This window comes from Thalassophryne amazonica, chromosome 21, assembly GCF_902500255.1.
Source record: "Thalassophryne amazonica chromosome 21, fThaAma1.1, whole genome shotgun sequence".
In the NCBI taxonomy this organism is placed as follows: Eukaryota; Metazoa; Chordata; class Actinopteri; order Batrachoidiformes; family Batrachoididae; genus Thalassophryne; species Thalassophryne amazonica.
This window is the reverse complement of record NC_047123.1, coordinates 39,355,528-39,380,678: the sequence shown is the minus strand read 5'-3', so window position 1 is coordinate 39,380,678 and position 25,151 is coordinate 39,355,528. Positions and strand designations below refer to the sequence as shown.

The 25,151-nt window shown below is 43.9% G+C and overlaps 1 protein-coding gene across 1 annotated transcript in view; it reads left to right on the top strand.

Moving 5' to 3' along the window:
- Window positions 1-25,151, top strand: part of adgrg6 (adhesion G protein-coupled receptor G6) — a 45,453-nt gene that overhangs the window by 9,483 nt on the left and 10,819 nt on the right. Inside the window, exons 2-20 of the mRNA XM_034162166.1 lie at window positions 1,951-2,040; window positions 3,048-3,116; window positions 14,103-14,188; window positions 14,823-14,875; window positions 15,510-15,545; window positions 16,341-16,483; window positions 16,557-16,668; window positions 16,769-16,857; window positions 17,435-17,499; window positions 17,576-17,712; window positions 20,512-20,677; window positions 21,181-21,327; window positions 21,484-21,600; window positions 21,686-21,731; window positions 22,337-22,443; window positions 22,910-23,037; window positions 23,564-23,832; window positions 24,266-24,371; window positions 24,526-24,676. Of these exons, the coding sequence (XP_034018057.1) occupies window positions 1,951-2,040; window positions 3,048-3,116; window positions 14,103-14,188; window positions 14,823-14,875; window positions 15,510-15,545; window positions 16,341-16,483; window positions 16,557-16,668; window positions 16,769-16,857; window positions 17,435-17,499; window positions 17,576-17,712; window positions 20,512-20,677; window positions 21,181-21,327; window positions 21,484-21,600; window positions 21,686-21,731; window positions 22,337-22,443; window positions 22,910-23,037; window positions 23,564-23,832; window positions 24,266-24,371; window positions 24,526-24,676 (2,117 nt within the window). The remainder of the gene's footprint in view (window positions 1-1,950; window positions 2,041-3,047; window positions 3,117-14,102; window positions 14,189-14,822; window positions 14,876-15,509; window positions 15,546-16,340; window positions 16,484-16,556; window positions 16,669-16,768; window positions 16,858-17,434; window positions 17,500-17,575; window positions 17,713-20,511; window positions 20,678-21,180; window positions 21,328-21,483; window positions 21,601-21,685; window positions 21,732-22,336; window positions 22,444-22,909; window positions 23,038-23,563; window positions 23,833-24,265; window positions 24,372-24,525; window positions 24,677-25,151) is intronic.

The following is a 25,151-nucleotide window of genomic DNA, read 5'->3' as shown; positions in this document are numbered from 1 at the left end:
TAAGCAGAGGCCTGCTCACTCCAAAGGACCTCAGTCTCCTCAGGAGGTAGAGGCGACTCTGGCCTTTCTTATACAGGGCGTCGGTGTTGTGAGTCCAGTCCAGTTTGTTGTTGAGGTGAACACCCAGGTATTTGAAACTGTCCACAGTCTCTGTGTCCTCCCCCTGGATGTTCACTGGTGGGTGAGGTGGTGGTTTCCTCCTGAAGTCGATCACCATCTCCTTCGTCTTACTGGTGTTGAGACACAAGTGGTTGCGCTCACATCAGTCCATGAAGTCTGTGATGACCGACCGGTACTCCAGCTCGTTCCCCTCAGACACACAACCCACAATGACGGAGTCATCAGAGAACGTCTGGAGGTGGCAGCTGTCCGTGTTGTAGGTGAAGTCCGAGGTGTAGAGGGTGAAGAGGAAAGGTGAGAGGACATTGCTCTGGGGGGCCCCGGTGCTGCACCTTACCACCTCAGACTGACAGCTGCGCAGCCGCACGTACTGCGGGCAGTCAGTGAGGTAGTCGATGGGCCACGCGGCGAGATGTCCATCCACACCTGTGTCCTCCAGCTTCCCCCGCAGCAGCGCCGGTCTGATGGTGTTGAAAGCACTGGAGAAATCAAAGAACACGACTCTCACAGCGCTCCCGCCAGTTTCCAGGTGGGTGAGCACTCGCTGCAGTAGGTAGATGACCTACGATAAAAATTGCAGACTGCTACATTCTTTGTAGGTAGGAAAACTTACAAAATCAACAATGGATCAAATCACATGGATCACATATTTCCTTCACAGCATAATATATATTTTGTTAGTTTATTTTTTTTAACCAAACCATCAAGTCACTTGGAGGTCAAAATGTGCCATATTATGATTTATCATTTACACTGAAATACGTTTTTGATTTATTGTTGGATGTTCTCAAACGTTGGTTAATTTTGTGTTTGAAAAACGTAGTTCCATTTTTCAGACTGCTGTTCTTTAAGACACGCCCCTTGGGTTAGTCTGTACTTAACCTGCTTCCTGTTCCACCTTTGACCCTTCACCTTCTTGAACTCTTCCACTCTTCTTCTCCAGCTGTTTTCTCTCCTTCAGTAGTTTTGCTGATAAATTTTCAGTTTTCTGCTCGTGTTTGCATCACGTCTTGCTGTCCAGGTCACAGGAGGACGTGGCGGTGTGTCACCACCTTTGGTTGTCTCTTAATTGTCCTCTGAAGAATAGAAACACTATCAGTTCATTAAACCCTTTCTGGAAATAAAGAAGCCTTCTGTCAGTCACGGTGTTGATTGTGTCAAAGGAAACCTGACCACGTGACCCAGGGCTCGAGATTCAGGAGATCCCAGTCCACGTGCACTCACTCCAACACATCGCTGCTGTCGTTTGTCATCTCCGTCTGTCTCTTGAACCCGGGCCTCCAGCAGCACCTGCGGCTCCTCGTCTGAAGAGCCGCCATCAGTTAGTGTTTCCTGTAAAGTTTCAGTTGTGGAGTTTCAGCCGATAGAACCTCGACTGTTTATCACTTCTGGACTCTGCAGCCGTCGATCCATCTCCGGTTCCATCAGGACTTCGGGCTGAGCCCACACCGTGGCGTCATGTTTTTCAGCCATTCCCGTGTAGACTGAAGCAGTTGTTTTGCTTGATCAAATCTCCTCCTGTTCTCAGATTTTCTGTGGACATTCAGCTTTGTTAATATCCTGTACTCAGAAGGTCAGAAGCGCCCCCTACAGGGCTGTCCAGTGAAATGTATAAGAAAAGTAGATAAGAAAATGCCCAACACACACACACACACACACACACACACACACACACACACACACACACACACACACACATAAAAATTACACTAAAGTTTCTTCCAAGACGTTTTGGCTTCAGTTTGGACTAAAAATAAACTCTTGGCTTCCTTTAAACTCTCTGTGGACATTTTTTTGTCATTAGCTTTACTAACGTATTGTGCTAATCAGTTCAGCTGACCACGACCCCGTCTGTCAACGCCATCAACGCCACTTCACATGCTGTCACTAACGCCACTTCAACCGCCATCGCCACACATGGTAAGCTCGCTAACCACAAGCTAATGGTGCGTTGTTAACTTTTTTGCTGATGTGTTGGTGTGATTAACTGACGGGAGGAACAGAGGAACCACAAAACCCCAAAAAGATACCAAGGCTAAATCTGAAGGTTTTTACGAGTGTTGCTGTATTTCCTGATGTGGAGTGAAACGCTGGACTTTGTGACTTGATGTTCATGTCTCTGGGTCCTCCTCCTGAGACTGACAAACCAGGTCAAGCACATGGAGTCTTGAGGTTAGAGGTGTTTGGTGATGCTGATGAAGATCCAAGTCTTCAGGGTCCTGGTGCTTCCTGAGACTTGGACTCTAACCATTGTCCTAAGGTGAGGACTAGATGTCTTTGGTCCCAGGTCTCTGTGGAGGGTCTTTGGGTCCCTCTGGAATGACTTTGTGTCCAATGAAGGGTTACTTAGTGAGACTCTGATGAGGAGGATCACTGACACTGTGAGGAAACATCAGACACCACATTTAGTGGAGTTTCTCTGGATGTGATCCAGGACACAGGTGTCCCAGTGTTGAGGACCCTAGAGACTGGAGAAGGCCAAGGACACGCCCACATGTCACCTGGCTGCAGCAGATAGATGGTTACTTTGGAGAGGTGGAGATGGATCGATTGTCTGCCTGGGTGGTTGCTGTCAAGGACCAAAGGCGGTTCTGGATTGTGGTGGATGCGGTGATGTGTGTTACCAGTGAATATTGCCTGATCTGATTATGACGTTGACATGGAACATTTCCTGTATGATAAAATGATGGCTGAGTCGTTGTGATTGGAGGAGCTGGACACATGGTCCTGATGTACTGTGGTGATGTCACAGTTTGGTCTTTTTCTTGGATATTTGGGGCTGTAGCTTTTAATAAATGGCTAATCCCCTGTTTTTTATGCATTGAAACGAGTTGCAGAGATGAAAATTGCTTGATATTGAAGTTGCTCACAGATTGCTGCACCTGCACTCTGAACTTTTGACTGTTGTCCTGTGATTGTTTTTGTAGCCCAACAAGCAACCAACGACATGAGTGCTACCGCTAACCACACCGCTACTAACCCCACAACCCAGCATGGTAAGAGCTACCGCGCTGCCGCTAGCCCCGCCTTCACAGTCACATGTGCTGATAGGTGCACGTGGCCGCCCACCTCTAAAACAAACCAACAAACAGAAAATAATGCTCTACAATTCAGTATTCATAGGTGGGAGTGTTAGCGTAGTGCTAATCATGAGTGCCTTAAAGCTACAGAGAGCAATGATTTAGTGTTATCAAGAGCTGCGTCACAATGTACTGAGCACATTAACCCAGTGAACACATGCACCTTTAACTGCTCATTTATTTATTTTTCTTAAGATAACTAAGCTAGTCAGGTTGCTAGTGTCTTTGCTTGTTCAGTGGCAGCCTGGATATCTAATGGGAGAATATTTCTGCTAACTGACTGCAAGCTGCTGTTTATTGATCCTTTTTGTAAACTGATAAGGTTGTGTTTTGGTAGAACAGCATTTTATAAAATAGGATTTCCAGCTAGAGCTAGCTAAAATGTTTGTGCATTTAAATGTTAGCAGTTTGAAATGTGCTTTGGAATCTGTACAGATTAGTTGGTCAAACTTCACCAAAGTTTAACTAAAAGGATTAAAAAACAAAACAAAAAAACACAAGAAGTTGTTTTTGGGTAAATGTTGATGTCAGCTAATGACATGCTAACAATGTGCTAACCACACTAATGATTTAGAATAGCATTTATTTATTTATCTTTCTTAAAATGGGAACACAAACTTTCTTAATTTCTACTTAAACTGAGGTGCTTCTCGATGTGGATGTGGTGTCTGTTGAGAGTTTTAATCACCGTCTGGAGGCACAAAGTTCTTCTTCCTTCAGATTTGACTTTTTTTGTTTCACAGCAGCTGCAGGATTTTTTTTTTTTTGGGGGGGGGGGGGGGGGGGAGATTAACAGCCAAACATTTTGTCCTTTTGCTGATTTATTTTTTTTCTCTCCTTCAAATCTTCACTGTGGATCAAAGTTATGACAGAATCAGAGTTGCTGAGATTTTTTTTTTTGCCTTATAATTTATCAACCTTGTCTTAAATGTGTTGTTCAACAGATTCACTGTGTTATTCAATCAATCAATCAATCAATCAATTTTTTTTAATTTTAACTATTAGAGAAAAAATTACTCATAACCATCCCAAAGACGTATCATTATCTTTGTCTGCTTTCAGTGATGCCGGTATTTGGTTAGACTCTTTCTCTCCGATTGTTCTGTCTGAGTTATTTTCATTAGTTACTTCATCCAAACCATCAACATGTTTATTAGACCCCATTCCTACCAGGCTGCTCAAGGAAGCCCTACCATTATTTAATGCTTCGATCTTAAATATGATCAATCTATCTTTGTTAGTTGGCTATGTACCACAGGCTTTTAAGGTGGCAGTAATTAAACCATTACTTAAAAAGCCATCACTTGACCCAGCTATCTTAGCTAATTATAGGCCAATCTCCAACCTTCCTTTTCTCTCAAAAATTCTTGAAAGGGTAGTTGTAAAACAGCTAACTGATCATCTGCAGAGGAATGGTCTATTTGAAGAGTTTCAGTCAGGTTTTAGAATTCATCATAGTACAGAAACAGCATTAGTGAAGGTTACAAATGATCTTCTTATGGCCTCGGACAGTGGACTCATCTCTGTGCTTGTTCTGTTAGACCTCAGTGCTGCTTTTGATACTGTTGACCATAAAATTTTATTACAGAGATTAGAGCATGCCATAGGTATTAAAGGCACTGCGCTGCGGTGGTTTGAATCATATTTGTCTAATAGATTACAATTTGTTCATGTAAATGGGGAATCTTCTTCACAGACTAAAGTTAATTATGGAGTTCCACAAGGTTCTGTGCTAGGACCAATTTTATTCACTTTATACATGCTTCCCTTAGGCAGTATTATTAGACGGTATTGCTTAAATTTTCATTGTTACGCAGATGATACCCAGCTTTATCTATCCATGAAGCCAGAGGACACACACCAATTAGCTAAACTGCAGGATTGTCTTACAGACATAAAGACATGGATGACCTCTAATTTCCTGCTTTTAAACTCAGATAAAACTGAAGTTATTGTACTTGGCCCCACAAATCTTAGAAACATGGTGTCTAACCAGATCCTTACTCTGGATGGCATTACCCTGACCTCTAGTAATACTGTGAGAAATCTTGGAGTCATTTTTGATCAGGATATGTCATTCAAAGCGCATATTAAACAAATATGTAGGACTGCTTTTTTGCATTTACGCAATATCTCTAAAATCAGAAAGGTCTTGTCTCAGAGTGATGCTGAAAAACTAATTCATGCATTTATTTCCTCTAGGCTGGACTATTGTAATTCATTATTATCAGGTTGTCCTAAAAGTTCCCTAAAAAGCCTTCAGTTAATTCAAAATGCTGCAGCTAGAGTACTGATGGGGACTAGAAGGAGAGAGCATATCTCACCCATATTGGCCTCTCTTCATTGGCTTCCTGTTAATTCTAGAATAGAATTTAAAATTCTTCTTCTTACTTATAAGGTTTTGAATAATCAGGTCCCATCTTATCTTAGGGACCTCGTAGTACCATATCACCCCAATAGAGTGCTTCGCTCTCAGACTGCAGGCTTACTTGTAGTTCCTAGGGTTTGTAAGAGTAGAATGGGAGGCAGAGCCTTCAGCTTTCAGGCTCCTCTCCTGTGGAACCAGCTCCCAATTCAGATCAGGGAGACAGACACCCTCTCTACTTTTAAGATTAGGCTTAAAACTTTCCTTTTTGCTAAAGCTTATAGTTAGGGCTGGATCAGGTGACCCTGAACCATCCCTTAGTTATGCTGCTATAGACGTAGACTGCTGGGGGGTTCCCATGATGCACTGAGTGTTTCTTTCTCTTTTTGCTCTGTATGCACCACTCTGCATTTAATCATTAGTGATTGATCTCTGCTCCCCTCCACAGCATGTCTTTTTCCTGGTTCTCTCCCTCAGCCCCAACCAGTCCCAGCAGAAGACTGCCCCTCCCTGAGCCTGGTTCTGCTGGAGGTTTCTTCCTGTTAAAAGGGAGTTTTTCCTTCCCACTGTAGCCAAGTGCTTGCTCACAGGGGGTCGTTTTGACCGTTGGGGTTTTTCCGTAATTATTGTATGGCCTTGCCTTACAATATAAAGCGCCTTGGGGCAACTGTTTGTTGTGATTTGGCGCTATATAAAAAAATTGATTGATTGATTGATTGAATAATCACATTTGGCAGAATCTCTCTTGATGTGTCAGATCTTCTCTGGTTACATTTTGTAGGCTTGCGTGTCTGTTTGATTTGAAAATATTTACAGATTGTAATTTTAAAAACAATGAGTTATGCGGTATCTGGTTTACGGTGCTGTGTCCTGGTTACAGTAAAGGAAACCACAGTGATGTCTCCAAACAGTGCTGCTGTTGGTCCAGAGCAGCCAGAACACTGGAATTCCAGGTCCAGGCCAGTCAGCGCTCACCCACTTCCTCGCCAGAGCAGATCCCGATGTTTTGAGTTTGCTGCTCTTAGAGCTCCAGCTCCTCCACAAACCAAGCAAGGTTTTCGTGTAAGGTCTCTGTATCCTCGAGCTGTCACATCTGGACGAATTCCAACTTCAGAAGCTGGTCTACCTTCTCTGCAAAGGGCGCTTTCATCATTAAAAGCAAGGCTAAGTCCACATGAGTCAGATACTCCCCCACATCAGCCATATCAACCCAGGCTGTTGGCCGCAACCCTTGGACCTCTAGGTCCTCCTGCATCCTCTCGTCACAGACCTCTAGCCTTGCTCAACAGGCACCAAACTCATCGCAGCTCCAAGACATTGCTGGGATTTATCTCCACCCCTCTGATTTGGGAGGGGAGGAAGAGACAAACAAGAGGAAGAGCTCCAACCACAACCAATACATCACCCCGTCCAGTGGTTCACCTCACCAAACCTGCTTTTCCACCAGAACCTGGACCCACTTTGAAAAATACTGGAGTCAAACACAAAGTATACAGCTTTGAGTATTCAGCAAGCACACCCAGGAACTACGAATCATCACAGTCTGTCGTTCATGCAAATGTCACTACACATTCCTCCATCAGGGGGACCCCAAAAACCACTTCCCTTCCAGCCTCACACTCTAAGGCACTTCCAGTATTGGGGACTGCAGCTTTGCCTCAGGGGTCATCTCAAAGGCAACACAGAGAAGAGGCCATGGGTCTACCAGCATCACCATTGATGCTTAGCAACAGAAAGAACAAACCTGTCGCACCACAGCGGTCGTTGTCGAGTGCGAGTGGTGCAGAGAACCACACAGTTGCTGCTGATCAACTGACTGATCCACCTGAACCCCTGAGCAATGAGTACGGATCTTTGTATGATCTGGCAGAACTCACTGAGGTGGACGGATCCTTCAGTCTGCAGGAATTTGGTTCTGCTTACTCCACGGACCGGCCTGCCACTGTCCCTCCTGTGGACTGTTGGACTGTGCTCCTTTTTCCATGTGACACTGGGGAAGAGAAGTCGCTCAGTGAATTGAAGCTAGACGGCGACGCTTCAGCAGCTTCTGAGGGAAGAAGCGGCCGCTCGCCTGCTGGAGTGCAGCTCCACAGTGGTTTAGCAGCAGGAAGCAACCAGTTTGAAACTTTATTATCATCCATCAATAGCTTTCAAAGTCCAAATCCAACAGTTCCTCAGCTGTGGACAGGAGCTCACACTGACCGCGAAGGTCTGAACCACTTCAGTTTGAGTCAACAAATGAATGTTCAACAAGCAGCAGCAGACAGCGATTGGCCGACTTTGTCCGTGAAGCAGCTCAGTTTCACCAAACGGATGAATTCTTTAGTCCAGGTGCAAATATGTTCACAAGACCTCCTGCCACCAAGTGTTCCACCCTCACAGGTCTCCTCTTCTTTTTCTGTTGACCTACTAAACATGGAGCGAGAAACTGACTTTACAAGTAGTGATGCTGAACTTTCAGGAGCCACGAATAACTTACCTGCAGGTACAGACTCCTATGATGCTGGAGAAATGCTGCACCATAGTTCCACCACTGTCTCCACAGTTCTTCCTTCACCTTTGTTCTTACCGCACACCTCCTCTCCGAGCATCCCTCCTTCTCAGCGCTCCCATCCTCTGTCTGTTCTTCCTGCTGTCTCTCTGTTGTCCTGTTCCCCCTCAGCTCCTGGGTCTTCACCTGTTCTGAAGCCCCCTTCGCTTTGTGCTGTTCAGACACGTGCTTCTGTCTCGTCCTTCACTGAGACCCGTCCAGTGTCTGTCTCACGTCGGCAGCGCTCCCACTTCCTGTCATCTTCTTTTTCTCAGAGAGTCTCTTCAGAAGCAGACGACAGTGTCTATTCTGCTCATGTTGGCAGATTTGAGGTTTCTCTGTCACCATCTTTATCTTTGTCCTCAAACCTTCAGAGAGGCTTCACAGAGACAGCAGTCGGCATGCCGCCCGGGCCACTGCGCTCTCTCCTGACCCAAACCTCCCATGTGTCTCGGGAATCCGTTGCTGACAGTGATCCACTTCTCGGGCAGAATTCTCACAACTCAGCAAAACCAACATGCGTCTCCTCTGAGGACACTCAGCTCCACGAGGACCAATCAGCATCACCCGAAAACCCAAGAACCAGTGTTTTGTATTCGTCTTATGGTGAAATAAAGACAAGTCTCTCGGGATTGTTTGTGTGGAATTTTGAATCTGCAACACTTCCCACTGACTTGTTCCATCAAATCCAGCCTGATCAGGTGCACTCGGACTTCCCGCCCTCTGAGCTGGACTCTTCGGTGGTTTTCCAGCCGTCTCTGTCCCTCCGACAGTTCTCGACTCTTTATGATCAGACTGTTCTGGATGGATCACATACTGTGGGTCCATCTGATGTTGGCGTGACGTCGCTGTCGGCGACGGGCGCCATGCTCTCTGAACGCACGCCACCTCTGCCGTCATCTATGACAGCACCGCGGTCTGATGCGGAGAGAACACAGTCTTTTCAAACCACATCTTTGTCTCTTCCTTCATCTTTGTGTTTATCCTGCTTCCTTCCCCGTCGCCGTGACAACCTGTCTGTCACGGCCCCTTCAGAGACTCTGACTCCTGCGGTGACACAGGCCGCCGGGTCGACCTTTACCACACATCCACGCCTAATCTCATTTAACCGCCACATCCCCTCGTGGTGGGATCAGCTTGTCGTAGCTTCCAGCAGGGCGTTGGCGCTCCACAGTCATCGGAGCATAGCGCTTCACTCTCAGCTGACCTCCCATCATGCATCAGGACTAGATTATTCGCACCCTAAACATCTGGCCCACACAAACCCGGGACTTCAGACCAGTGCGTTTTTGGAGATGAGAGAGTTTTCAGACTTTTCCTCTTCACCTGCAGTGACCTTCATCCTTCCTTCCCTTCTCCCTCTCCGTCCGTCCACTGCAGGCTCCTCCCTGCAGCTGTCCTCTGTCATCCCTCCTTCTCTTTTTTCTTTCCTCTCTGCCCCAGCAGCATTGCAAGTGTTTTCTCTGGAGACCAAAACTGGTTTATCATCTCTCACTGTGAGTGTGATGGAGTCCCACCAGCCTCCCCAGGAAAACACTTCCCAGTCCTTCTCCAGACATCCCACTTTCATCACGGCAGTCAGCCAGCAGCATCAAGTCCCTGAAGACAAATGGCTCCAGATAGCAGATCAATCTGGACCTGCAGCTGCTTCCACGTACCCCCTCGAGGTCTCAGATAACCTCGCTGCAGCTAACGAACATCCCCACTTCATGGATTTTTTTAACCTCGCACATGTTGTTCCAAAAATCCATTTGGACAAAGTGCCAGATGATGCTGAAGACAGTGAGGACGTGCTGAGCTCCACCACAGGCTGTCGGCCTTCTCAAACCCTCCTCCGAGTCTCTGCGGGCACTCGGCTGACTCCTGAGCCAGCGTGTCAGTGTGGCTCTGCAGCCTCTGTGCACGTCAGCCACGCTTCACTCACTCCGGACCACCTGCAAAGTTCTGGCCTCAATACTCCAGCCTCCAGATCCCCCTCAGATCACAGCCTCACATTTGGATTGGAGGAGTTCACGCCTGCTGTTAGCGACGGTCCCACTGCTCGCACGGTCGCCTCTAAACACGACTCCTTATCAGTCACGCCAAACTCACACATGCCGTCACTGACGACACAGAAAGCAGCGACTCAGAGCAACGTGACGGGTCACAAACCAACACCGGATCTCAGCAGTAATTCAGCATCATCAGGGAAGTCAAACTCCACTGAGCCAAAGCCTGGTTTGAACCCAGATCACAGCCAGGAGCAGAGCTCAGGAGAACACAGCGCCGCAAATCCAGGTCACCGTCACAATGAGGGTCACGAGGTCGACCTTTCCTCAGTGACTCTGCCTCTCACAGTCAACAGCCAGCAACTGATCATCACAAAGACCTCCTCCTCCCCGGCTGCTGCGTTCAAAGCTGTCAGTACGTCAGCCGTCGGCCAGCTTAAAAAGGCCACTCGGCGCCCCGGATCTCCAGCTGCCCCCCCTCAGCCTGAGTTGCCATGCCAATGTAATCCTCGCTTTCATTTTACATGTCTGTGTGGACTGTCATCGGGGAAGAGTATGTCACGCAGTTACACAAACTGTACATGCACAGAATCAATACGTCATCAATAATCACAGCAGGTGCACTGTAAAAAGAAAAAAGAAAAAATTACACACAAGGACAAATTCTAATCACTATTAGCGTGACGGAGTGTTTGAGCCACCATTAGAAAAGACGTGATGTCATAGTTTAGAAACAAAGACAAAAACCTTCCAGAGGAAAATATATATAAGAGTTAATATCTGAAGGCCACATTCAAAACATAAGAATTAATATCTGAATATCACACTCAAAACGTAAGTTATCATTTATCATATACCTATAAATGATACGCCAATATGACTGGATAAAACACTAAAGAATAAATAGCAATACACCCTTGTGATATTTTTCGCAGACCAGTAATATTTTTCATATCACCCGAATAAAACCCACAAAATGAATGGCGCCTTGGTAATCAGCCAGTCCATACATATGTTGTGACGTCACGGCACGTGCGATCCTAGATATTGTCAATGTGTAATTTAATACAGTGGTCCCTCGCTATATCACGGTTCACCTTTCACAGCCTCACAGTTTCGCAGATTTTTTTTTTTTTTTTTGTGCAATTTTGCATGCTTTTTTTTTTTTTTTTTTTTTTTTTTTTTTAACAGTACATTGTGTTCTGCGTCCTTATCAGGCGGGCTGGTCACGGCACTGGTTGGCATCACCGCGATTGCTCTCACTGCCTCCAATGCGCTTACTGAGTCTGCAGGCTTGGTAAGCGCTGCAGCGGGCCACTCACACCGCCCCCTTGTCTGCTGTGCTGAGCTGCATCCAACTCCAGCAACAGGTCCAGAGACTACGCTCGCTGTTTTGATGCGGAGCACTCTGGCAGCCCGCAAAGATAGGCTTCTTGTGGAAAAATCCGCAGCACCCGCTGCATGGTCTTAGTAACCGCAGCCGCAGACCTCTGTGGTCATGACTTGGATTCTTTGCCGGTCCCGCATCCATACCGTACAGTGAGTGAAGGGAGAGCACGCACATTGTGTTCTGCATGCATTTATCATTATAGGTACGTATATGATATAATCGTTATCAAGTTGTTCACCAGGGTGTATGGTTTTCTGAAGGGTGTAAAAAGCCATATTCATTGGTGAACAACGTGATAACTGATAATATCCGAAGATCACATTCACAACATAAGAGTTAATATCCGAAGATCACATTCACAACGTAAGAGTTAATATCCGAAGATCACATTCACAACATAAGAGTTAATATCCGAAGATCACATTCACAACGTAAGAGTTAATATCCGAAGATCACATTCACAACTGTGAGAATTATTTTCAATAGCAGAAAATGCATTTTCTAGTGAAATTCATATAAAATGATTTTACTCAAATTTTTGTCATTATTACAACATCAAACCATTTTGGTTTTATTCTCATAATAAAATGACATGTTTTTTTCCTGATTATGTTATATATAGAATTTTTATTGTCATTATACAGGATACAACGAAATTCATTGACATTTCTCAAGGTGCTTGTGATTTTTTTATTTAGTCTTTTAATAAATGTTAAGAGTTGTTGTTCAGCTCGTACACTTGACTGAAATCGTAACTTTTTTCTTTTTTGGATATAAATGAGAGGAAGTAGTTTGTTTGTGGTTGACACAGTAGGTGGCGCTGTCTCCTCTCTTTATCCTGTGTAACAGTGTACGAGGGGGAACCCACATGTTTAAAACCACTTTAAGATGATTTGTGGGACCTGAAGCAGTTTGTTAGCCGCGGCTCGCCCCCCCATCAATATACGACTTTATTGTTGAAACATTTTTCTTTGTTACGGTGGCTCTGATACTCCGTACTGATGCGCTTCATTATGTTCATGTTTTTACAGTGTAGTTGCTGATTGGCTAGTTTACAAATCAACACTTAGTAAGTAGTAATAGTGCTAGCTGTCAATCAGGTGAATGGGCGGGGCCCCTCAAATGGCTTTTGATTGGTTGTGATTTTGGGTGTATGTTTGTAGTATTTGGTCTTTGTAGTACAGCATTCTGTCTTTTGTGTCCTCTTTAAAACCCCTGTCCCTCTTTGCGTGGGGCCGCTCGTGTTCTTGGTGGAGTTGCCGCTCGCTGCCGCTTGTGGCCGCTCGTCCTTTCATGCACCGAGCCTCGTGTCTGAAAGAGCAGCTGCGCAGCCTGCAGGGCCTCCAGCCAGAACCAGCCCAGTCCAAATCCTCCTGTCTTTACTAACAACTACCTGCACCACAGCGACACCATGTGGCTACTGTGAAGCACAGCAGGAGAGACAGCTGCAGTGTTTATGGAGAAATGGCATCAGGTGTGTCGAGTCCAGAAAACCCGTCACGTCATCATCATTTGATCACTTTGGGTTTGAAGTCATTATTTCTACATTTGAGGGTTTTTCTTCTTCTTTCTCCTCTTTAAATCAGATCACTAATTTTTTTTTAACATGTTCCAGAAAGAAGGCAGTTTGAAAATGACAACTACTTCAGAGATGAATTCTCTCTAATTTAGATTTTCTAAGTCACTGTAACAGAAAACATTAAATCCATCATGATGTGTTGATTCCATAAAAGACTAAATTTGAGTGATAGACTTTGAGCTTCTCACTCACATCTTCCTCTTTGGACTTTAAGGGTATTTAATTAAATTTTATTAAACTGGGGATGTGTGAGGAGTTTCAGACACATTGAAGCACTTTAAAATGTCCCATTTCTTTGTGGATTTTTTGGAGCTTCTCTTTCTGTTTGAAGATGCCATTTCCACTCTAAACGTGACCTTTTTGTGTCTTCAGTCCTGCTCAGAATTATCAGCACACCTGGATTTAAGTCAAGGATTTAAAATATGTTCAGAAATAAATGCAAATGAAACTATTTTGTATCATCAGAGTATTTCATAAAATGTTTAAAGATATTGAACAACAATAAAATAAAGGCTTCATATAGTGAAATAAAATGTACATTTGGTGGAACAGTTTGAATTTCCAGTAAATCATCACTTTTGCAGCCGGTTTTCTTTCGGGCTGTCAGGATGAACACATGAACATTCACATCAGTCATTCAGAAACACAAATGGTGTGATGCCGTACGGTAAATCAGGTCTCAAATGCTGGAGAGACGAGTGAGGGAAGCCACCAGGATGCAGACACGACTGAAGCAGCTTCAGGGGTCTGTGGCTGGACGAACACGTCACCTCTCATCTCTGTGGATAAATGTGACATTTCTGCTGTGAAAACTTGTTTTGTTGTTGGATAACTTTGGCCTTTTTAAAATTCTGGTTACAAAGAGAGTTTTTATTTTCATTTATTTCTGAAGGTGTCTGGTTTGGTGGTGGCAGTATTTCTGACCACTGATCCTCCTCCTGCTGTGCCGAGCACCAATCAGACTAAAGCTGTGTGTGTGTTTGGCCTCTTTCTGCCTGCCCCCCCCCCCCCTCGTCCTCCAGTCTTCACTCTGACTTTGTCTTCTTGTAGAGCGCTTCTTCTACCGGGTCTCTGTGAATGTGGACGCCGGCGGCCCTGCAGAGGATCAGGATGTGCAGCAGGCAGTGACTCGCTGGGTAAGACGCGTTACACCTGTTGACCTGTTGGGGGCGCAGAGTGCCGGAAGAATAACGTCACACTGGAGAATACTGTTTTAGCTCCAGCTCAAACAATCGGCTCCAGTTTGGGGTTGATGTGAACTCATGGATTATTTCCCAGACTTTTATTTTTAAACGTAAAACGTAAATCCACTGCTGTTGCTGAGCTTTTGTACAAACTGACCACACAGTTACAAATGAAGCGCTTCGTGTTGATTGATAGCATTCACACAGAAACCGTCAGAGGTACGAGTTTTCTTTCTCTTTAAGAAAGGACATTGAGGTCAGAGGTTAAAGGTCACAAAGGGCGGCCCCTCGGACCAGCCCCAGTATGCTCGTTAGCGTTCATGTGGCGCTGCTGGAAGCTGACCTCCTGTCCGTTGCAGCAGCGTTCACCGTGTGAGGCTGGTGTGGTGATAAACCGCCGTCTATCAGCGCGGTTTCTGTCTCTCGTCAGAGACGACGTGAACCCTCAGTTTGAAGTTTTAGCTTCATGTTTCCAATAATCCTTATCAGAACCAGCAAACAGACACAGAAGAGAAAAAACAAACAAACCTCTAATTCAGTGAGTTAAATCTGCAGAAATACTGATTGATGATTTTTCTGTTAACAGTTGGATCAGACGTTTCAGAACTGGACCCATAACGTCTACGTGGATTACGTCAGGTAATCACAGAGTGTTTGTCACTTCACTAACTGCTCCTCTTTTATTTTTAGAGGTTCAGGACAATTTTGGTTCATTTTCACTTCTGGATTTTAAATTGAGACTCTATATTTTAATCCCGTCTCAGCTCAAAGTTTTGTCAGATTACAACAGGGGCCCAATTATTACATCATTACTTGTATTATTTTTAAACTGCCAACTCTGAAACAGACCAGGTTCTGTTCTTGTCTGGAGTTTATTTGTGGAGTGGGTTTATTTATTTAGTCCTTTATTTATGGGTTTATTTATATATTTGTTTATTTTTCATTTATGCGTTTTTTTTTTTTTTTTTTTTTTTTTAAGTAATAACAGCAGCATTCCAGGAATCATCCATTGGAATCTTCCTGGACATTATTTGTTATTCTCTTAGGAAACATTTGATTCTGTGTCCATTTGTCCATTTTATGGACCCACTGTCTATAATATGGCGTCCTGGTGGTCGTCAGACTGAATTTTAGGAAACGCCAGCGGTGTCAGACCTCGTGGTTCTGCTTCTGACAAACAAACAAACAGCTGTTGAACAAAACATGAACAGTACAAATCCATCGGCTTGCTGTTTCCTCACATCAGTAAAGGTTTTTGTTTTTGTCTGTCCAGTGTTCAGCCTTCACAGAGTGACGGCGCCACCAACAGGTAAACACTCTATTGTTCAGTCGCATCATTAGTTTTTGGTGTGTGTGTGTGTGTGTGTGTGTGTGTGTGTCACATCTGGGAGCTTCATGCTTTGGTGCTACATCCAGCACAGAACTGCTTTGGATCCTGGATGGCAACCACCCAGACAGATAACCAGTCTATCCCCTCCTCTCCAAAGTCACAATCTACCTGCTGCTGCCAGGTGACACATGGGTGTGTCCGTGACCTTCTCCAGTCTCTGGGCTCCTCGGCACTGAGACACCTGTGTCCTGGATCATGTCCAGAGAAACTCCCCACATGGACTAAATGTGGTGTCTGATGTTCCCTCACAGTGTCAGTGATCCTCCTCATCTGAGTCTCACTAAGTAACCGTTCATGGGACACAAAGTCATTCCAGCAGGACCCAAAGATCCTCCACAGAGACCTGGGACCAAAGACATCCAGTCCTCAACTTAGGTCCCTGGTTAGAGTCCAAGTCTGAGAACCAGACAGGAAGCACCAGGACCCTGAAGACTTGTACTTTCATTCTCCTGTAAAGACATCAGCATCACCAAATACCCCTGATCTTTGACCTCATGTCTCCATAAGATCTTCCCAGGCATCTCTGGATCTCAAAGATCAAGGACCCAGAGACACAAATGTCACTGCTGAGATCAGTGACCGTCTCTACAAGTTCAACACTTTGACCACAGACAGAGACACCTCTGATGGACGGGTTCAGGAGGTCACTGAAAGCCTGTACCTGAGCCTGGATCCAGGACCATCACAAACCTGTTTTCTCTCGTGTCTCTGCAGTTACACCTGTCAGGCCCTCTTGGTGTATTCTTACACCACCAATCAGAGTCTGAGTGAATCTGCCATCTCTGCCTGGCTGACCAATAGCAACGCAGCTCTTCAGGGTGACCTGCAGCTGAACTCCATCCGTGTTGGCGCCATTGGTAAACTGCCCGGGTTCTGTAGCTTCCCCGTGTTCCGCCGTCATTCTGTGAACGTTTCCCTTGGTCCTTTCAGAAAACTGTCCGGGGGAGAACCCGCTGCACTACCACTGGCCCGAGAGTCGACCCTCCGTCACACAGTACCTCCCCTGCTTCCCCAACAAGGAGAGCAGCACCTCCAGGACCTGGTAACAGAACATCCGCCACGCTTACGCCCCCTGGTGTCTAAAAGGTGAACGTGGCTAAAGCAGGATTCTGTCCTTCTGTCTTTCTGTCTTTCTGTCCCAGTCTGGTCAGTCCACTGAACTACTCGTCTTACTGGTCGACTCCAGACGTCAGCAACTGCACGGACATCGCCAGCATCGAGGTGTCACCTGGTACGCACAGCCGTCAGCCAATCAGAAACACCCAACGGGGAATACACACCAATAAATCATAACGATCTTATTATCACTACGTTAACTTTAGTGATCAAAGGTAAAACTACAGTCATTATTTACTCAGGGATTATTTAATGTTTTACTTCACATTTTAAATGTATTTATAAAACAATAAACCTGGAGCAACAATCACAAGAATAAAAATGTATCAAATTAATTTAAATAATTAAAATACAAACAGCTCATTTGAAAAATTCTTCTTATAAAAATGTGTTTTCTTTTTTTGAATAAAACAAACTAAACTCTGAATTTGTTCCACAGTCAGAAAAATGTGCAAAACTTCAAACACAGATTTGAAAAACTTTAAGGAAGTTTTAAGGAAGTTTTTCTTCATCAGTCACCTCAGCATTTATCAGAAGAGTTGATTGATTTTTCCAGTGATCAATAAATCAATGAATCAGCTGTGTTCAGCTCTCAAACAGTTTGTGTTTATGTCCATAAATATGTTTACAAATACTTGTTGTCATTTACCTTCAAATCAGACATTTGATGTTGAGTTTGTCCGTTTGTGCAGAAAACGCTGCTGAAGTGGCCGAGCAGCTCGCCGACATCACGAGCAATGAACTGTCCGACGAGGAGGTGAGACCCGGCCTGCGGGGGAGCTCCGCCCACACAGCCCGCGAGGTCCTCACATTACCCGTCTCTCTGTCTCCAGGTGTCCAAAGTGGTGAGGAAGGTGCAGGAGCTGGTTTCCGTGGCCAAGATCAACACCTCTCTGGCCTCCACAGTCGTCACCATCTTCTCCAATGTCATGAGCACCTCTGACGGTGGCATGGTCGCCTCCTCTGACAGGTGCGCCCAACCAACGCGCAACTGCAGATAAATCGCTACGTGACATCACCACGATGGACCAGAACTTAATCTTCATCGTCTCAGTTCACCCAACTGTGAACGCGTTCCGACACCAGGAGGAGTCATAGACTAATCCGGGGATAAACACCAACAGTCCTCAGGATCTGGAAAGGACTTAGTCCTGAGTTCAGCTTTAAGATCCAGATCACACTGTGCTGTTTTTCACCTTTCTGCCTGTCTTTAATTAATTTTTCTCTCGCTGTGATGTCACAGAGCTCTTTAGTGTAATTTGTCTGTTCCTTCTGTGATGTCACAGCTCTTTAGTTTAATTTTTCTCTTCTCTCTGTGATGTCACAGCTCTTTAGTTTATTTTTTCTCTTCTCTCTGTGATGTCACAGCTCTTTAGTTTATTTTTTTTTCTCTTCTCTCTGTGATGTCACAGCTCTTTAGTTTAATTTTTTTCTCTTCTCTCTGTGATGTCACAGCTCTTTAATTTAATTTTTTTCTCTTCTCTCTGTGATGTCACAGCTCTTTAGTTTAATTTTTTTTCTCTTCTCTCTGTGATGTCACAGCTCTTTAGTTTTTTCTCTTCTCTCTGTGATGTCACAGCTCTTTAGTTTAATTTTTTTCTCTTCTCTCTGTGATGTCACAGCTCTTTAGTTGATTTTTTTTCTCTTCTCTCTGTGATGTCACAGCTCTTTAGTTTAATTTTTTTCTCTTCTCTCTCTGATGTCACAGCTCTTTAGTTTAATTTTTTTTTCTCCTCTCTGTGATGTCACAGCTCTTTAGTTAAATTTTTTTCTCTTCTCTCTGTGATGTCACAGCTCTTTAGTTTTTTCTCTTCTCTCTGTGATGTCACAGCTCTTTAGTTTAATTTTTTTTCTCTTCTCTCTGTGATGTCACAGCTCTTTAGTTGATTTTTTTTCTCTTCTCTCTGTGATGTCACAGCTCTTTAGTTTAATTTTTTTCTCTTCTCTCTCTGATGTCACAGCTCTTTAGTTTAATTTTTTTTCTCCTCTCTGTGATGTCACAGCTCTTTAGTTTAATTTTTTTTTCTCTTCTCTCTGTGATGTCACAGCTCTTTAGTTTAATTTTTTTTTCTCTTCTCTCTGTGATGTCACAGCTCTTTAGTTTAATTTTTTTTCTCTTCTCTCTGTGATGTCACAGCTCTTTAGTTAAATTTTTTTCTCTTCTCTCTGTGATGTCACAGCTCTTTAGTTTAATTTTTTTTCTCCTCTCTGTGATGTCACAGCTCTTTAGTTTTTTTTCTCTTCTCTCTGTGATGTCACAGCTCTTTAGTTTAATTTTTTTTCTCTTCTCTCTGTGATGTCACAGCTCTTTAGTTTAATTTTTTTTCTCTTCTCTCTGTGATGTCACAGCTCTTTAGTTTAATTTTTTTTTCTCTTCTCTCTGTGATATCACAGCTCTTTAGTTTAATTTTTTCTCTTCTCTCTGTGATGTCACAGCTCTTTAATTTTTTTCTCTTCTCTCTGTGATGTCACAGCTCTTTAGTTTATTTTTTTTTCTCTTCTCTCTGTGATGTCACAGCTCTTTAGTTTATTTTTTTTTCTCTTCTCTCTGTGATGTCACAGCTCTTTAGTTTAATTTTTTTCTCTTCTCTCTGTGATGTCACAGCTCTTTAGTTTAATTTTTTTCTCTTCTCTCTGTGATGTCACAGCTCTTTAGTTTAATTTTTTTTCTCTTCTCTCTGTGATGTCACAGCTCTTTAGTTTAATTTTTTTCTCCTCTCTGTGATGTCACAGCTCTTTAGTTTTTTTCTCTTCTCTCTGTGATGTCACAGCTCTTTAGTTTAATTTTTTTCTCTTCTCTCTGTGATGTCACAGCTCTTTAGTTTATTTTTTTTCTCTTCTCTCTGTGATGTCACAGCTCTTTAGTTTTTTTTTCTCTTCTCTCTGTGATGTCACAGCTCTTTAATTTTTTTCTCTTCTCTCTGTGATGTCACAGCTCTTTAATTTTTTTCTCTTCTCTCTGTGATGTCACAGCTCTTTAATTTTTTTCTCTTCTCTCTGTGATGTCACAGCTCTTTAGTTTTTTTTTTCTCTTCTCTCTGTGATGTCACAGCTCTTTAGTTTTTTTTTCTCTTCTCTCTGTGATGTCACAGCTCTTTAGTTTATTTTTTTTCTCTTCTCTCTGTGATGTCACAGCTCTTTAGTTTATTTTTTTTCTCTTCTCTCTGTGACGTCACAGCTCTTTAGTTTAATTTTTTCTCTTCTCTCTGTGATGTCAGCTCTTTAGTTTAATTTTTTTCTCTTCTCTCTGTGACGTCACAGCTCTTTAGTTTAATTTTTTTCTCTTCTCTCTGTGACGTCACAGCTCTTTAGTTTAATTTTTTCTCTTCTCTCTGTGACGTCACAGCTCTTTAGTTTAATTTTTTCTCTTCTCTCTGTGACGTCACAGCTCTTTAGTTTAATTTTTTTCTCTTCTCTCTGTGACGTCACAGCTCTTTAGTTTAATTTTTTTCTCTTCTCTCTGTGACGTCACAGCTCTTTAGTTTAATTTTTTTCTCTTCTCTCTGTGATGTCACAGCTCTTTAGTTTAATTTTTCTCTTCTCTCTGTGACGTCACAGCTCTTTAGTTTAATTATTTCTCTTCTCTCTGTGATGTCACAGCTCTTTAGTTTAATTTTTTCTCTTCTCTCTGTGATGTCACAGCTCTTTAGTTTAATTTTTTTCTCTTCTCTCTGTGATGTCACAGCTCTTTAGTTTAATTTTTTTCTCTTCTCTCTGTGATGTCACAGCTCTTTAGTTTAATTTTTTTCTCTTCTCTCTGTGATGTCAGAGCTCTGCAGACAGTAGACCAGCTGGCCCAGAAGCTGGAGTTTGATGGTCCATCAGTCAGCGTCACTTCCAGACATCTGGCTTTGGGGATTGCGGCCTTGAACAGCAGCACGTTCAGCGGGATGGCCTTCAGCGCCTTCACGCCTCTATATACCTCTGACCTACAGGTTAGTTACCCAGAATCCCACAGGAGGACAAAGATTCAGCCACAGAACAAAACTTCCATTTGAGTCAGTAAAGCAGAGTGTGTTCACGGGTCGGGGTGAACGCTTAAGGGACTGTTTTGATGACATGATGTCACAACGTGTAATGACTAATAAACAATGTTACTTCTTGAGATTCTGAATCAGAATTCCACTTACACCTGTAGCAGTTTCCAGTGATGGATTAGCTGCGTTTTGACTGGCTGATGTCGTTGGATTTTGGCCGTTCATCTGCCACGACATCGTCTAAGTGGAGCCATCTGAGATGATGTCACAGTTGACAGTTGTTGAACCGATGCTGACTGGCTGAAGTCCACCAATAAAAATGTGTGTCCGATCCAGTTGCCAGGAACTGCTGCACGGGTGCTCTTTTTGACGGATTAAAGAAACGTGTTCATCTAGAAGAGCTTTGAGCTTCTGTTCAGGGTTGAAAGTTTGAATTAAAATGAATTTGTTTTATTCATCAGGTTGACTTCACATTGGGGACGACAGACTCGTTGGCCCAGGTCATGCTTCCCGAGTCCCTACTCTTCAACGCCACGCTAACCGAGGCCGAGCGCTCGTCTCTGTCCCGCATCAACTTCATGTTCTTCAGCAAGACCAACCTGTTCCAGGTCAGCGCCGCCCCAAAAACAACTCCTTTACTGCTCTGTGGAGTTTGTAAGAAACTGGACAGTGAATCACATCCTGAATAAATCCAGACTGAAGTTGAAAACCTCAGATGGTCTAATATGGATAAATGAAGGTGAATTCCTGAATGTGTGTTGCAGAGCGAGCAGAACGGTCGCCCTTTAAACAGCTACGTGGTGTCCAGCAGCGTTGGAAACATTTCAATCAGGAACCTGCAGGACCCAGTGATTATTGAGATCAGTCACATCTCCTATCAGGTGATTTATCAGCTCGCTCATCCATCAGGTGGCCGCTGCTCTAAACCCGCCTCTCTGACCGTCATCCTTCTGTTCCCTTTGTCAGCCTTCTCTCAGTCCGGTTTGTATGTTCTGGGACTTCAGTATGAACAGTAAGTCTCTGCACCATCACGCCATTTAAAAAAAAATGAGAGCTGCCCCTGGAGGTCACCTGTCTTCCTGCTCCGCCCACTGCTGATTCACGTACTCAGGTGTGGAATAATCAGCTGCCTTTGGCAGGTGGAGATGGAAAAAATGCAGGTCAGGTGACCTCCAGGAGCAGCATTTATGACCCCTGACTTACCTCAAGCATTCTGGGAAAAATGCCTGAAAGCTTCCTGCAGGTGTTGTGGTTTGTTCCCGTAACTTCTGGTCTGTTTTAATTTTACCCACAATATTAATCACTTTAATTTGGGACAAGAACACTGATGATGCTGGTCGTCATGACGACATTCTAGTGAAGAAGTGCCAAGACAGATCTCTTAGAAGACTAAAGGATGGAATTAAAAAAAATCAGCAAAAACTTGACTTGCTCAGGAGGAGCTTGAAGAGAACTCACTGTGGGACCTGCATCCTTCCTGTTCAGGTCTTAAAGTAGTTCCTACATCAGTTCTCCATGGTTGGTTCTTGAAGTTGTCTGAAGTCGGCATCTGTGAGAACGACTCGGATTCGAAAAAAAAAAAAAACAACTAATGTAACACCTCTGTGTGGCCACTAGATGGTGCTGGAGGCTGGAACGGGAACGGCTGCAGAGTCGGCGAGAATTCCAACAGCAACAAAACGGTCTGTCTGTGTGATCACCTGACGCACTTCGGCATCCTGATGGTGAGACCAGACCCCAGCAGAGGAGCACGTTCAGAAGAAACAGTTTTAAATGCAGGTTATCAGATCCTGTCGTCATCATCACGGCTCTTTAAAAGGCCGTTAACACAAACTGACACAAAACTTCAAACTTTGAACAACTTTGAATCCAATAATAAACTGGCTTTAATCTGGTTAATTTATTGCCAGTTGATTTGGTTTAATTTTTGTGTTTTTTCCACTAAAGTGGTTTCAGACCAGATTGTAGTTGTTTGTAAACTGGTGGTTTTTTTAAAAGTACTCCTTTCAAACCGTTTCAAAGTGGCTTATACTCGTAGTTGTTTGTGAACATGTTTTGAAATGAGATGAATGAATGAGTAAACTGGTTTCACTCTGTGATGAACTCATCCTTTCAGAGTCTTTGAAGGTTCTTGGTTCCGGTGTTTCCGGGGCGTCTTTAACGGAGTCTGTGTCTGTCTTTGTGTCTCAGGACATGTCCGGAGCCGCGTTCCACATTAACGAGGAGAACACCATAGTTCTGACCTTCATCACCTACATCGGCTGCGGCGTGTCGGCCATCTTCTCTGCCGCCACACTGCTCACCTACATCGCCTTTGAGTGCGTCACAGCCCCGTTTCTTTCACTGACATTAGTCCGTACCACCGCCGCACGTTGCTGTGACATCAGAGGCTAAATGAAGCCATTTTGGTTGATCCGATGTACAAACATTCGCCAGACGTGGATCAGTTTGTTCTGGTTTTATGTCCTTTTAAGTTGGAGAAGAAGTTGGTAGACCTTGTTGGTTGTGAGTTGTTGCTGCATGGATCTTCTGGGACAGATGAACCCACACATGACCCCGGGTCAGGATCCTCCTGTGGGTCTGGTCTGAGGGTGTTAAATCTCCAGAAAACAGTATTTGATTTAAAATATTGTTTTGTTTTGTTTTGTTTTTTTAATATGGCAGTTTGTGTTTCTTTGGTCCCATTTTAGGAGTCAGTAGTTTGGTTCAAGTCCTCAGACTGCGGTCTGGACTACAAAACATTCAAACTCATGATTGCTTTGACTTCCTTGTGGCTCATTATGCAAGAGATGAAAATTATCGTAATCACTGTCATCTAATTAAAAAAAAAAACTCTTTCCACAGAAAACTCAGACGGGACTACCCATCAAAGATCCTCATGAACCTCAGCACTTCCTTGTTTTTCCTCAATATGGTGTTCCTATTGGATGGCTGGCTAACCAGTCTGGACACCGAGTGGCTGTGCTTGGCTGTCGCCATTTTACTGCATTACTTCCTGCTGACCTCGTTCACCTGGATGGGCTTGGAGTCCATCCACATGTACATTGCTCTGGTCAAAGTCTTCAACACCTACATACGCCGATACATCCTAAAGTTCTGCATCGTAGGATGGGGTGAGTCTTCGTTTGGTTCCTTGCTTCCAGATCAGCTCCATGTGGTTCTGTTGTAGAAGTTTTAGGGATGAATGAGAAGCTTCTGAGCAGGAATGTGGAGAAAATAAAAAGGTCCAAGAGCTGAGCCTTGTGGAACTCCACAACGAGCACAAAGAAATATGTTGGCTTTTAGTGACGATCCAGAACAAGCAGTGCTCTGGATTCTTTAAAACTGCTTCAGAGATGTGTTAGTCCCTAAATTTTTAGTGCTCATTAGGAAACTAGTCCACAAAAGTCCTCCCACTATCCACAAAGTTCCACTATCTTTAGAATAAGAGGAAAGTTGTCATCTCCAACCAATGTGAAAGTGTTTTTTTTTAACTCCTTTGAGAGAGGACAAAGGACACAAGTACTTTAGAATTCTTGTTTGTTTGTTTGTTTGTTTTAATTCCAGGTCTTCCTGCGGTTGTGGTTGGAATTGTTGTTTCGGTGGGTCAAAAAAAGTTTTATGGGCGGAAGGAGTACGGCGGGGGAGATGCTGGACATGGAGCTTCAGAGTTGTGAGTTGCCACATCTTTTTGACAAGAAACCACAATTGCTGAAAATGTTTTTATATATATATATATATATATATATTGCACTTAAAGCCACATCAGTCGAGAGAAATCGTTTGAGATGTTCTGACATGTTTTGTGGAAATAAATGTTCACACAGCTGCTGGATCCAGGATTCGGTGGTCTTCTACATCACGTGTGTGGGTTACTTCTGTCTGGTGTTTCTGCTGAACGTGGCCATGTTCATCGTGGTGATGCTGCAGATCTGCGGACGCAACGGGAAACGCAGCAACCGCACGCTACGAGAGGAGGTCGCTCTTTTACTCATTAACTTACATCAGGTTGTTACTGTGATCTACTGTCTCACGTTTTGGAGGTGAAAGGAAGAACAATCCCATGATGCTTCACTCACTTCATCCGTGACATCGTGGTAACGAAGCTTCCGCTCTTCTCGCTTCAGGTGATGAATCAGTTCACTTCAGTTATTTACGAGGCTTGTTAGAAAAGTATCCGACTTTTTTATTTTTTGCAAAAACCTGATGGATTTGAATCATGTGTGCTTGCATGAGCAAACCTTGAACCTTCGTGCGCATGCGTGAACTTTTTCACGCCTGTTGATTGCGTAATTTGCTGGTAAGCAGCCTTTATGTGTGGATGGGTGGAGTCTCTTGTTGTTTTTTCTTTGCAAGGAAAAAGACAGAACGATTGGAGCAGCGCCGCATCAAATTTTGCCAGAAACTGGGTGACAGCCAGGTGGAAACCATTCAGATTATTCAGACGGCTTTT